This window comes from Nyctibius grandis, chromosome 4 (genome assembly GCF_013368605.1).
Source record: "Nyctibius grandis isolate bNycGra1 chromosome 4, bNycGra1.pri, whole genome shotgun sequence".
NCBI lineage: Eukaryota > Metazoa > Chordata > Aves > Nyctibiiformes > Nyctibiidae > Nyctibius > Nyctibius grandis.
The window spans coordinates 79,315,529-79,329,668 of NC_090661.1; the positions used below are offsets into that span (position 1 = coordinate 79,315,529).

Below are 14,140 nucleotides of genomic sequence, written 5' to 3' on the forward strand. Positions count from 1 at the left end.
TGGATGCATGCATGATTGCAAGCACACTTTTGCATGTTATTAATGCCAGCACCAGAATGAAGTGCTGTGTGGACTTTTCCTCTGGGAATTATTCAGTTGATTCATCATCCCCTTGCTAAGTTCAAGGTGATATAAATAATCATGCATTTAGGGGCAAACTCATTTCATCTGAGTTTTATGCTTACAGTTTATTCTCAGCAGCAGCTTTTTGTAGTCTATTTGAAGAATAAAGCTGAAACCTCTGAATTAGCTGCAGTCTTTCAAAATGCACATAATTTACTATAGAAGGTCAAACAGTCAATGCTATGAAATGTTTTAGAGTGCCAAACAGATTCATTCAAAAAGAGCACCTCATCTCTTTCACAGTCAAGCTTTAAAAATAACTATTCAAGAATGGGAATTCCCCTTTCTCCCTTGTTTCAGTTCAGCTACTATTAATGGATGTTGCCAACAGACCACACAAAGCCTTCACATGGTATAACCTACTGGGGAGGTGTGCACACTGGTGTATTATACAGTGTAATTTATCCCTACTACGTAGAGTCGTTTTGACTGACTGACTCTGTGTAAATAGTGTTATGGGGAGTAAATGCTGCAGGCATAGTGGGTTTCACTGGCAAACACCAAACTAACTGATGCTTGCATGCTCAGCCCCTGAGAGCAAGATACCCTGAGTACACGGAAACAAGGTTACTCAAACCTACCAGCTGCAGCCCTACCATTGTCCGGTGCTTTTATGTGTTTTGTTCAGATCACTTTTCAGAGTTCTTTTTTTACACTGTTTTGGACCTTATGAATATTTCCGATTTTCCTACTTTAAACGGGCTTCTTCCCTGCTCATCTATAAGCCTTTCAGCCCTATTTGCAAACTGTCTGCCTTTCTCAGCATGGTTTATACTAAGAATGCTACTCCCAGTCTCTGTTTGTTTCCTCCTGAGCCAGGTTCTCCTTGACTCTGACGTCAGTCAATGTCAAATGGATTTTAAAGCCCTCAGTTGGCTAGATTTTCTATTGAAGGGAATTATAAAGCTCAGAAGTGAACCAGTAGATTCATTACTAAATCCAGTACCCTAACACTATCCCACTGAGGCAGATTGTACTCCTTGTTCAGCGCCTGGTCAGGAACAGTGACCGTCAGGGCAAACAAAAGTGTTTTCCTGCATTATTCATTCTGCTGATGAAATTTATATGAGGTGATTTCTCTACATAGCAAGAAAGAATATTATATTCCTAACAGATATTCATAAAAAAGACCTTTAGAGGTCCTTTGAAGCAAAAATGAAAATATTATTTTAATGAGCATTGAAAATACTTGAAATACATAATTTTTATAGGCTTCAAAGGTGTATTGTCATGAAGGGTTTTCCTAATCTCTATTTCCTATACATACTGATTTACCAGAGGATGTTTTTGACTAATATAGAATGTATTTTATAATAAATACAAAAATTCAGTATTTCTAACATGACTGATGTTTCTACAAAAGCTAGTTAAATATAAATACGTTGTCTATAACATATGAAGAGGTAGCATCATACAGGATCATGGTATTTTGTCTGTGAAGTTTTCAATATCTCATCTAGAGAATCTGCTTTTTCTTAGTGCCTTTTAATAGGGCTTATGCCTTGTTATGTCCTGATACTATGAACACAGGAAGAGATTCTTATTAAATACCACTTTCTTGATAGGATGGTGGAACTCAGATTATTTGCAAGACAGGAAGTACAGAAAATCATATAAAATGACATGTGTATAGGAACCTAATAACAGAACTGTTTGGTTCTTGAGAAGAGTAGAATACTGGAAAGAATTCATTTGCCATCATGATAAGGAAAACTTACTTTCATTTAATTTTTGTTCTTCATATTTGAACCACATAAAGCAGGTAATACGCTGAGGTTTCTGAAGATCAAAATTATATCCTTTCTGTGTAATAATTCCTTTAGCTATAAAACACAGCCCCACAGGTGATGTCCTAGACAAGATACAGAGGTTACAAGGTGATTGTAACCTTTTACAATTACCAGCCAGTTCCATTTGTAGTTCAAGTAAACTGTTCAAGCAAACTCTCCACTTTTTTTTTTTTAATTCTATTTTCTGAAGGCAATTTTTTAAAACAGTATAAGCTCTAGCAAATGGAGAACTTAATCCATAATGATTTTCTTATTCCACAAAAAAATATATTGAAGCCAACTAAAATATATCTTAAGCATTGTAAGAGTTTGGAGATAGAGGTTTTGTTGCTAACTTTGATGTTTCTCAGGCTTTTTTTTGAAACATTGCTATGCGTAACTTGGCCGTCTTATAAACTTCAGATGCAATGCAAAGCATTTGAAAGGAAGGATTTTTCTCCCACCAGCCATTTTTCAAAAAGTTCTAGGGAGTGGAGTGAGGGAGACAGCTGGATGCAACAGAGCTGAGGAAGTTCAGGGTTGCTAGTAAAGGTCCTCTTCACACTTGTGCAGCCACATCTCTCTGGATAGAAGTAGCAACTGTGGGAACTACTGCAAGTGGAGCAGAGGCACATGTCTCTCTCAGTTTCAGTACAATGATCCAAAATGATCATCCTCTAATTCCAAATAGATCTGAAGTTTGTAATTACTAAGCAACATTTTATTGCTTTTTGTGTAGATCTCCAAATCCAGTTTTCAAGTTGTGATTAATTTTCAGAGTTCCCCACAGTCAGTAGTGAAAAAGAAACTTTATATCCATGTAATACAGGGACAGGAGTGATTTTCTACTTTAAGGCTACTTATGAGCCTTAACAAGGCTACTTAATAAGGCTACTTATCAGTCTTAACTAGAGTAAAAATTTTATTTAACAACTTTCCAAGAATACTGCAGAAATAAAGCCTTGATTTAAACCCATCTCACGACATGCATTTTTGCTGTTGAGGGGAACCTTTCAACTCCACTGAGATGATGAAGGTTGTGACCAGGTTTATATGTTTACCAGGACCAGTCTTTCCTTAAGTTTCTAGAAATAAAAAGTGGTTTATAGCACTGGAAATGGGTAAAATAAATGTCAATAAAGAGGAAGTATGAAAAGAAGCTGCCCTGGACCTAACTTTTGAAATACCATGTTACACAACTTTTATGTAACTCTTGGCTGTACTGTCTAATAAAAATTATCCTCAATGCCTTATTTTAATTTTATAAGCTGTGTGTATGTATAATACACAATGTACTTTCATTCATATGCCAAAGATCTGCAGTCCAATTATTTACACTCAGTGTAAATCTCTTAATTTAATCCCTTAATCTTCTAAAGTATTTTCTCTTGTGCACGCTCTCTCTGTGTATGTCTCGCTGGCTTTGCAGTTGTCTGGGAATTGCTATTCATGCAACTTGATTTCAACACAAAAATGCTATTTCTTTGTAAAAATAGTTACTACTTTAATAGTCAGCGAGTAATCTATTCCTATAGTTATAGTATGATGGAAAGAATTGTAGTAGATTTGCCATTTTTAAGAGAGAATATGTCATTCCTCTGTTCTCCTGTTTGGGATTTTGGAAATTAGGGTGGAGGTAAGGAGCATTATTACAATAAAAGATTTTACGTCATTAAGATTTACCAACTTAATCAGGCATATACACAGTCTACTTTATCCAGGTTATCAGATCTCTTGCCTATAATCTTTTATTTTTCACTAAGCAATGTGGGAGCTTGGAGAACTGAGAAGTTTCAGATCTGTATGTGTCTGACAGCCTGGAAGAGAAGGACATGTGCACTAGAACTACCAACAGAACCTCAGTGAGGTTTTTTTCCCCTTAGCTTTCAGCCTGTATGTCTCCTCCCATGGCTTCCTACATAAACTAAGGCTTTCTAGTAGGATACTTCAGCTATTAGGGAAATAAGTTTAAAACAATTTGAAAAAGACCTGGTAAGGATCTTGGAACTGCTAAATATGGAAGAACATTTCAAAGGTATTTGACATTTTGTATGCTACCTATTTGATTTCCTTGTTCACTGTCATTCTAAGTGAAATGTTGTTATAATTTGAATTGTTCTTTACTAGAGCTTTTTTTTTTCTTTACTGCAGGTTTAAGATTTTTAAGAGCCCTTAGACTGATACAGTTTTCAGAAATTTTGCAGTTTCTGAATATCCTTAAAACAAGGTAAGACCTTTTCTTACGTACTGAGTTAGTTGCATTGGTGACGGAACTTAAATGGCGTAGGTTTGTGGTCCCAGTAATACATTGTTTTCCTTCCTGGAGAAAAAACACTTGTTATCAGTTCTTTAAGCCTTTTTCTGCTGATGAATGATTTATCAAAGTCAGCATCTTTTGACATGTGATCAGTAGAAGATTTTTACTTGATCTGTTGTTATATTTTAAATATCTGAGCAAAACTGGGTGCTGATAAGTTAAAAGCAGACTGAATTATAGAGCTCTGCACTTATTAAATACTGCTTTTTTCCATATAATCAGTCCATGTTCCGCTGCCTTGGAAAAAACAGAAATCACAATTCATTCACCAGAATACAGCTAAAAAGTATTTTGAGAAATAATCATTGTGGTTCTGTTTCAGGTTTTTTTTGAACTGAGCATCCTTCTTCACATCAAAAACATATTAAAAATTAATTTTACACTCAGCTATCATTATATGGTGTTCATTGTCATTAGCAATATTTAAAATATTCCAAGTAACCTCCTGGCTTTAACTGATTCTTCAGGCTATTAATGCATGAAAGTTGTGCAGAAAAAGCACAACTTTGAACAACAGATCACTTTGAAGGAAAAAAAAAAAGGAACCTTCCCATGCCTTGCAGTGGAAGACATATTGGCTTTCATCATTCCCTAAAATGCCTTAGCTGAAATAGTGAACCCAGCTTCCAATAATTGCTGTAAACTCAGTTCCATTCTGAAATCCTATGCTCTCTCCACCAGTTGATCATGCATGTGTGAAGGCTTTATATGCAAGTAACTTCATTTACTTGCTATGTTAATTAATAATAATGGGGAAATAGATCCTTGAGATTTGTACACACTCGTGGTAGACAGTTGTTTCTTCAACCCTTAACCTTGAAACTAGTCTCTTTGCTGTAAAAGTGTCACACTATCTGTCTTTAGCTGTAAGGAATCCAGTTCTTGTCAAATAAAGAAATCAAAGAATGTACAATGAAGACGTAGTCCAGTAGCTTAGAATGCTACCAGTATGGTAAAGGAAAGTAATTGGTGCAGGAGCTCAGAATATCCAATAAGTTTGCATTTATCACACAGAACAACCTTACCAAAAGAAATGGCAGTCAATGGAAAAGCCCCGTAAACTCAAAGGATTTTTGGATAAAGGCTAATAGCCCCTTCAGGAGTGGTGGATTTGTAAACTTCCAGATCCTTAAGTGAAGGGATACTGCATTAATCACATTCAGTGTCTTTAGAGCTGGCTTATGGAAGATTGACCTGTTCATTTAAATAACATTTCTCTGGTGCAAAATTTACTCTTAGATTAAATATCATCTCTGTGATTATTTGTATGAATGTCCAAATATCCGTAAAACCCAAATGTTGACTATTAGAAAGCCTGTAAAGCAGAGCTTCCTTACATGACTGTTTTCGACTAGAGGCATTTCAGTGTGCTTGGCATTAATATCAAGTAACTACTGACAAGATGAGAAACTGATAGGGTACAAAAGGCATTGCTGTGTTTTTAATATTTGATGCAATTGGAGAAGAAATTCTGTCCTCCTTTTCCTCTTTCACCCAGTAAAGAAAAATGTTTACTCTAACCTGTAAATTAAAATTACTCCTGGAATTAGTGACTGAGATAAGAGGATTAAAGGAGCATATGTTATTTATACAATGGGCAGAAGGGCCGTTCCAAACCCTGGAATCCAAAGGAAGAAGCTAAACAATGCAAAAATAGAGGCAGAGAGAAGACTAGTGAAGTAGTGTGGGAGTATTAGATAATTATTAGAATATCTGAAAAGTTATTAATTACATTTGAAAAGAACCAGTAAGGCAAAGCAAAATTTTACTGCAACGTATTAAAAGACTGTACTCTACCAAGGATCTGTTTGTTTCCCTAATTTGAAATTAAATGTATTTTACTCAATGTTTTTTGTTCCTGTGTTTTATGAAATAGAATGAATTGTGTTGTATTCAGTTGAAAATTTCTCTCCTTCACTTCACTGTTTTCTAATATTTTTCAACAAAACTACAGAGGCTTAGTCAGGGCTCACAGTAAGGGATTTTGCACAGATGTTGGAAAGAGCTTAAAGAGCAGGAAAATGTTTGTGACTAATCCTTCATCTATATTTAGACTCTGGCAGAAAGAGGAGTATTTCATAGAGGAGAGATAAGGTACAATATTTAATAAATCTGCAAAAATAAAATGTACCAAACGAGTCAAGTAAATAGTAATTTTTAATGCCTGCTGTCATTTATTTGTATTACAGTAATATGTGGAGACCAGCTGACACATTATTGTATCAGGAGCCCCTCCTGTTCTAAGTTCAGGGGAAGGATGATATTTAGGCTTTCGTAATAGAGCTTTGCATCAGCATGATTTCTATAATTTTGTTTAATCTAGGAACCTGTTGTTTAGGGTCTTGTGCTATGACTGAATGTTATCACCGACAAAATATGAACCTTAATCAGCCATATCTTAAGAAAAGGAGAAATAGGGAATATGTGTTGGTGTAGGTGAATGCTAATTAATTGCAGAACTGCTGGTATATTATCTTATTTTTGAGTGCAGTATTCATTACAGCATCTGTCATATTATCCAATTGTATTTCTTTCCTAGTACCCACAGTTGCCCACTTCACTAACTGTAACTCTTAAAAATATTTTTAGTGGATCTGGTCTAATTAATTTTCTATGTTAATTTCTCAACTTTGTTTAGAAAATAATGCTTTTATTTTGTTAAAGTAAACAGAAACATTAATTAATTCTACTGCGGAACTGCTGCTGCTAACACTGGTAGTGAATTTTTCCTGATTTTTATTCTTTTGGAATGTATTGCTTTAGGAATAATAGTGATTTTTCTGAGGCATAATTCTTTTTTAGAAATGTTTTCAAAACCAAATGAGAGCTGTTTGCAATACAGTTCCATGAACGGGTAAGATTATTTAGACATGGTAATACATGGACTTCAGTTCTTTGTGTATTTGTTGAATATCCTTTTTAGCTTTTGAAATCATAGTGATTTCTGTAAGATAAGAGGGAGCAAGCTTTACTTCTATATCTTCCACAAACTTCTAAGTATGGTATTTTTCTGCTGAACTGAGTGAGGTCCTTGCTTCAAAATCACTTCTGGCTGCAACAGGGAACATACTACTCAGTGGGTTTAAAAGGAGTTTTCAGAGTTTGACTAGTAGGTTTCAAATTTTTCTTTTTTTTTTTTTTTTTTTTTAAAAAAATGTGAATGTGAAGTATGAAATAGTCTAGCTCCATATGAATTTCCATGAAGAAGTCCATAGCAGTTCATGCAAGCAGAATAATATGAAAATTACTTGGGACTTTACACAGGAAGAGTAAAATACCTAAGTTATTTAATTTGAGAATTATAATTTTTTCACAAAAGCAGTATGACATTTGCAGATTGGCTGCAGTACTTCATTAATTGTTTGCTGTAACTGTAGGGAAATAGCCTTGCCCTGTGGTCCTATATGCAAGTGTTAACATGTGGCGAGTATGCAACAAAAACATCCTCTTGCTGTTAATTTTTAAAGCCTCAACAGGTCTGGGGTCAAAAGCACAATGAATATAGAAGAAGCAGACAAGCTAACAAAAAATCAAATAATTCAAAAAATCACTCAATTGCATGTATAAATGCAGTGTTCAGCAGCTGATATTAATTGGCATTGCTCAGTTTAATCATTGAACCTGCGTGGGTGTATTTCAGGGTAGTAGAATATGTACATGTAAAGAATTGCTGAGGTGTATAGCAATGAAAAATGAGACAGTGAGTGTACTGAGAGGCAACCAAATTATTTGTGAAAAAGCATTATTTACTTCTACTTGTTTGATTATGGGTACAGATGTAGCTAAGGTTTCCATTTGTCTTTCTGCTCTCAAATGCATTGGAATTTTTCTTTCAAGCTATCTAAATTATCCAAATGTGGACTCTGCAAAGACAAAATAATACATATTTTGCATAGGCTTTTGATTAAGTTTTTTAGGGAGCCTGCATCTCTTCAGAAATCATCATCAGACTCTTTCAGTCTAACTTATGCAGTTGTATACAGGCATATATTAAAAGTGTGTGATAAATTCCAGTCTAAGTTCCTATTTGTTGTTGGGTTTTGTTTCTTTTCAGTAATTCCATCAAGCTAGTGAATCTGTGCTCTATATTTATCAGCACGTGGCTGACAGCAGCTGGGTTCATACATTTGGTAAGTATATTTGAAAATACTTCATTGACTGTTTCTCATGGATTGTCTGCTCTCTGAGCTACTTTATTACCTGAAATTGCCTTGCTCTGGATAATCCCTTAACGCATCTATAGAGTACAATAAAAAAGACATCACAGCTTCCCGAATTTTAGGCTTCTACTCAAAACTAATTCTGAATAGTAAGTAATACATCATTAACCTCAGCAGTAAAATATGAGACTTGAACTGATGCAACTTCTTGAATGATTACAATTTATCGATAGGTGGCAATGTTTCCTAAAGAACTACCCGGAGTGCTTCCTGGAAGGGGTTGGCAGAGCTGAAATGATACTGAGGTCCTGGGAAATCAATGGTTGTGCCAGAAAAAAAGCAGTTCTATATTTCCACCAGAAGTAATGGGATTGCTAACATTCCGGGTAGCATTTTTTTAGAGATGATTTCCTTCTCTTTTGTTTTTAAATTTCATATTTTTTGGTGTAGCTTTCAGTCACTGATAACATCGATTTTTGTAATAGACTTTTATTCCGCATTTAACAATACCTGAAAAATGTAAGATAGTGTAGAAGTACGTATGAGTTTATAAATGTGAATACGCATATATATGATAGGTGTGTGTCAACTGTGTATTTTAAACATTTTAAACTAATAGCTTTTACTAATTTGTTTGGTAAATTTAATTAAATACGGTTAAAAGTTTGTCCTTGAAGTACATTTTATGATCAACTTAGAATCACAAAATTTTCAAGGTGCTAGTAGTAATAAGTTGTTCAGGAACGGTTTTGGACTAATATTATAATTTAATGATACTGATGTTGGTCCAGAGCAATTTAATTGACTTCACTTGAGTTACCTTGAGCTGCATCCAGCTATATAAGATTAAATTCAGAATGTTTATCTTCTTGTTATACCAGATAGTAATTTAATTTTCACTTGTATAAAGATGCACTGAAATTTTGGATGTTTTCGTTTATGATGTACTTCTCATTCATGGATGACCACATTGTTACGTTATGTAGTATTTTTGTCATAGAAACATTAGCTTTTTCTATTTTTGAACAAAAAGAAACCCAAAAGCTTTTTTAAATTACATCAGGAGGGAGGGAACGCTGTTTTCTAGAACTTGGATTTTGGTGGTGATTTTGTCACATTTTTAATTTTGTCACATTTTTTTAATTACAATTTGTAATTTTGTCACATACAGTAGCTGGCTTCTTGGAAAAGTAACAGTATATCACTAAACTTAACATGTCGCTAATGCCATTAATAGCTACATAATGCTTTAAAACAAAAACATTAAGAAGTATAATCACATTACAAGTAAGATTCACTCTGAAGATGTTGTGAACAAATTGATTTAAAATGAATTTACCTAGCTGCATTAATAAGTTATATTATTTAGTGGTGAAGGGAAAAGATACTTTCCATAGTGTGAGTGGCAAGGCTATGCATATTGGCAAAAGAACTGTAATACTATAATTGAGACAGGGTTAGGTTCTGTAGTTGTTCAAAATAAATCACAGGAAAGGATCTAGAGTTTATATTATATGCCAAATTATATATATATGTGCATATGTGCATGCATGCATATATAAGTAGAGTTAATTTGTCGTACAACTCTATTAATTCATTATATGTTTTCTTGTACATTTTAGGTGGAGAACTCAGGGGATCCGTGGGAAAATTTCCAAAATAATCAACCGCTAACATATTGGGAATGTGTTTATTTACTGATGGTTACAATGTCCACTGTTGGCTATGGAGATGTTTATGCAAAAACAACCCTTGGTCGCCTTTTCATGGTCTTCTTCATCCTTGGGGGATTGGTAAAAACTTTTTTATTATTATTCCAGCTACCTTAATAATTAATCCTGTATATCTCAGTGCTGTACTTGAGGAAATAATATATCTGGGTTTGTGAATTAAAATTAATTTTAAAACTTTTAAAAATGTTTAATACACCCCATTTTTTTTCTATAGATAAATATTTTGGCAGAGCTTGTCAAATAAGTTCAGTTTAGTAGAGTCAGAATTTTTCTGATCCATTTAAACGAGTAATGCATGTGAATACATGAAGTGCCTTAATATTTCAGCTTATAATGTTATTTGTAGTCCTTTACTTTTTAGTGACTGTAGTGCATTTTTTTGAGGCTGCTATTGATACTTAAAGGCACTTTGCGGTTTCAGAAGTCCTACCCACCCTTCTGTGTTCCTTCCCAGAATTCCAACAAACACTGTGGCTTTGGACTGCCTTAAAGAGCAGCTTGCCTGATCCAGATGATGGCAAACCACATTCTCTTTAGTTTCAAACATCCTTTCATATCATGTAGCACAATTTTAACTCACAATTTATCACATGGCCATAACCAGTATGCTTTTATACCAGCAAATTCTTGTGTTCTTTGTCCTGTGTGTACATAGCACCAAAGTTACTAATTGTCTTACGTCAACTTTTCTGTTATTTATCGGTGTTAGTAATATTGTAGGACCTATTGCAATGTTATTCTGTAATACAGCAAAGTTTAGTTTAAGAGTTATACTGTGCAAGGTAAGTGCTTTATGGATGACTCACAATATATATTCTGCTCATACATACATATGTATATTGTTGCTTTACTCTCATATATTGATTTCATGTATACATACATCGTACAGGGGTGATATGTATATAACTAATGTTATGAATGCCATATATGAGACACACACAGATACATATATATGAGTATATATATGAGCATAAATATATGCATTCCCATCTATGTTTATTGACACATGAAGACAAAGATCATGTCAACTGGCAGTAGCTCTTTGAAGTATCCAGCCACAAGGAAGATGTTTGTTGGACAAAACATGGCAGAATAATTTTTGTTTTCTCCTCAAAACCTTTTTTTCTATCACGCGTTATTCCAATCCTTTTAAAACATAAACTTTTGGAAAAGTTTTTGTTTTGCGGTGGTGGGTGACCTTTTTGTTTCTCAACAGGGGGAATAACCCCTGATTGCATCTTCGTTTTGTCTTCTTTTGAATCATGGGGGGAAAAAGTCTGTCTTTTAAAATAGAAACGTAACAGTAGTGGTAATACTTGGTTTTTGTTTTTTTTTTTTTCAGTGGAGCTTGGATAGGTTTTTTTCCCCTCCTCTCTTAGGGAAGAATTAGACATAATGTATTTTATGATTAGATACCAGTTTGAATTAATTTTGTTCTTGTTTTGTTTTGTGTGCCTGTTTTTCCTCTTTTGACCATTTTCTGAGTTTATAAGGTGTGCACATTCTCCAAGGCCAACTTTTACATTGAGCCGTCTTGTTTTGTTTGATAAGAACTTTTATATTTTTTTAAATTTTCTTTTTAAACAACTTCATAGATCTAATTCTTTTGCATTTTCAGATCTTAAAGATATATATCTTCTGAAAATATTCATCATCCCCCTTTCTTTGGCCTCTCTTTTTAGTCTTTTCTTCTGTCTCCTATCTTCTTCTTAGGCCATGTTTGCCAGCTACGTCCCTGAAATCATAGAGTTAATAGGAAACCGCAAGAAATATGGTGGTTCCTATAGTGCGGTTAGTGGAAGAAAGTAAGTATCACAAGAGGCTCTGCTGCCTCTGCTGCAGTAGAACACTCTCTGCATGCCATTTTCTTTTTTTTTTGTGTTTTTGTTTCATGCATGTAGGCAATGTTTGCTCGCTACGTGCCAGAAATTGCTGCTCTCATCCTTAATCGGAAGAAATACGGCGGGACTTTTAACTCAACCCGAGGCAGAAAGTAAGTCAAAAAAGACCAGGTGTGGTTGTGTGACTTTAAAGAACCCCTGAAGGTGGTAATAGCTGACTCACAGCTTGTAAGGCTGTATTCCTTGACATCAGATGTTACCACTGGAGAGTTGTCACACTGTAATTAGAGACCTGGGCTATGCTATGGTACAAGTAACAACATTTTGTCGCTACTTCAAGAGAACCTGGAAACCACTAGGGCTGCACTGACATATCTTGTAAAAAATGCTGCTATTGCATATGCAGTTAGCTTCTGGAACAAGTTTGACTTGTCACTTCAAAGTTTGGGGCATCAGATTATCATGTGGTTGTCTCTTAACTGAGTGATAATGATAATTCACATGATTTTCAAACAACTCAGTTCTGTAGAAAACTTGGGTTTACTGGAGTGCAAAATACTATATTTACGTTGATTAGGTTATTCTGTTAGACTGACCATGTCAGAAGTCTGATAGTGCTGTTTCTCATTGTTCAGACAGCAGATTCAGATCTCATGCAGCTCCTGTTGACTTCATACGAATATTACAAACACTCGTGATTTTAGGATCTATGACCAGGGATTTTAAAGCGATTCTCTTCCACACACCATATAAAACCTATCCTAAGAAGAGCAAGTAATAGTCTTAGTATCAATATAGTACAGAAAAAAAAACAAACCCGTAAAAAAAGACTATTTTTACCTAGTAGCAAAATTTAAATTTTATTGGACCACATTAGCTCATTACATTTCTATTGAAAGCCTTGTTTTCTTGACCAAGTTAAAACCAGCTCTTTCTGGTATTCCCAGTATCTAGACCTGCTGGGATATAGCCTTTAATGAACTAGATGTTACTTGGTGATATAATAGTTTCTCCTCTATATCATCTTTAGTGTTGCCATCTTTTGTTTCATTACATATCATTGTGACATTCACTGGTAGAGATATATTTGCCCCAAAAGATTAGTCATATAGAATCCTTTCCATATAACATAAAGAAGATACTGCAAGCAATGTGTCTAATTGATCGTCCCTCTCCTTGCTTTAAGAAGGTAGTTTTTTTTACCTTATTCCTTTCAAATCATCACCCATGCATCATTCTATAAATGTGGATTATGGTTTTATCAAATTGTTTCTTCTCTTTGTGGAGCAGAAAGACTGTAAATGTCCTGCAGAGCTAATTCTAGAGAACTGTTATACGTCACTGGGTAGATAAATCAAAGTTTTTTCTTTAGCTATAGCTTATAGTATTATGTGTTCAATAATACTCAAGCAATTAGATGACACAATTGAAAATGTCAATACTTTCATTTTTTGAGATACCCTCAAATGTCTAAAGTGTTGGTTTTTTTTTTTTCTGTAAACACTAATGTTGGAAACTTGCATTATAATTCACTTATCCAGATTAACAAAATGCCTTAATTTATTTCTGAAAGAGAGTGGTATCATTGATTTTCCAAAATGTTTATTTGTGATAGAGGCCTACCCAGTTTCATATTTGTATTCATACTTGGTTTCTTAAAGAGAGTTTTTCAAACACACAACTTAGATCTCTCTTTTTGAGGCTCCAAAGGAGTTACAGCAGAGGGGAATATGGTTAAAAACTACTTTACATACAGAATTTTAGTCTCTCCCCTTCTACATTGTCACTAGTACCCAGCATTGCTCAGATGTCTCTAAACTTGGACCTGATCTTCAGTCAGCATCCCACATTCTGAAAAGCTCAACTCCAGATTACAGGCTTCTGCTAGCTTTGGGGCGTGCTTAATTTTTTTTTTCACCTTTTCTTTTTGTCTTTATTTATATGCACTATCTGTTTGTTTTTAGCTCGCTCTGTTTTCAGTGCTTTCTCTGCTGATCTCTACTGCCGTAAAACTTGTCGCTTGAAACTCAGCTCTGTCATCAGCATACAAACTGTTCAATTTGTTTTATGCATTGTTTTCTGGTTCAATTATTAATTACTAAGTAGTTTAAAGATGTCCTTTGCTCATGTGAGTCTTTCATCAAAGAATCTAAGCTTGGAAACTGCACAGTAATAAGCCATTAGCACCCCTTGTTTA

At 34.6% G+C, this 14,140-nt stretch overlaps 1 protein-coding gene across 12 annotated transcripts in view; it reads left to right on the forward strand.

The window, feature by feature from the left end:
• Window positions 1-14,140, forward strand: part of KCNMA1 (potassium calcium-activated channel subfamily M alpha 1) — a 554,299-nt gene that overhangs the window by 361,943 nt on the left and 178,216 nt on the right. For all 12 annotated transcript variants that reach the window (XR_011047946.1, XM_068398028.1, XM_068398027.1 and 9 more), the window contains 4 exons: window positions 4,044-4,119; window positions 8,264-8,339; window positions 9,992-10,162; window positions 11,816-11,907. Coding sequence is in view for 11 of the 12 variants with exons in the window: in XM_068398028.1 (XP_068254129.1) it covers window positions 4,044-4,119; window positions 8,264-8,339; window positions 9,992-10,162; window positions 11,816-11,907 (415 nt within the window). In the remaining variant the exon portion in view is untranslated. The remainder of the gene's footprint in view (window positions 1-4,043; window positions 4,120-8,263; window positions 8,340-9,991; window positions 10,163-11,815; window positions 11,908-14,140) is intronic.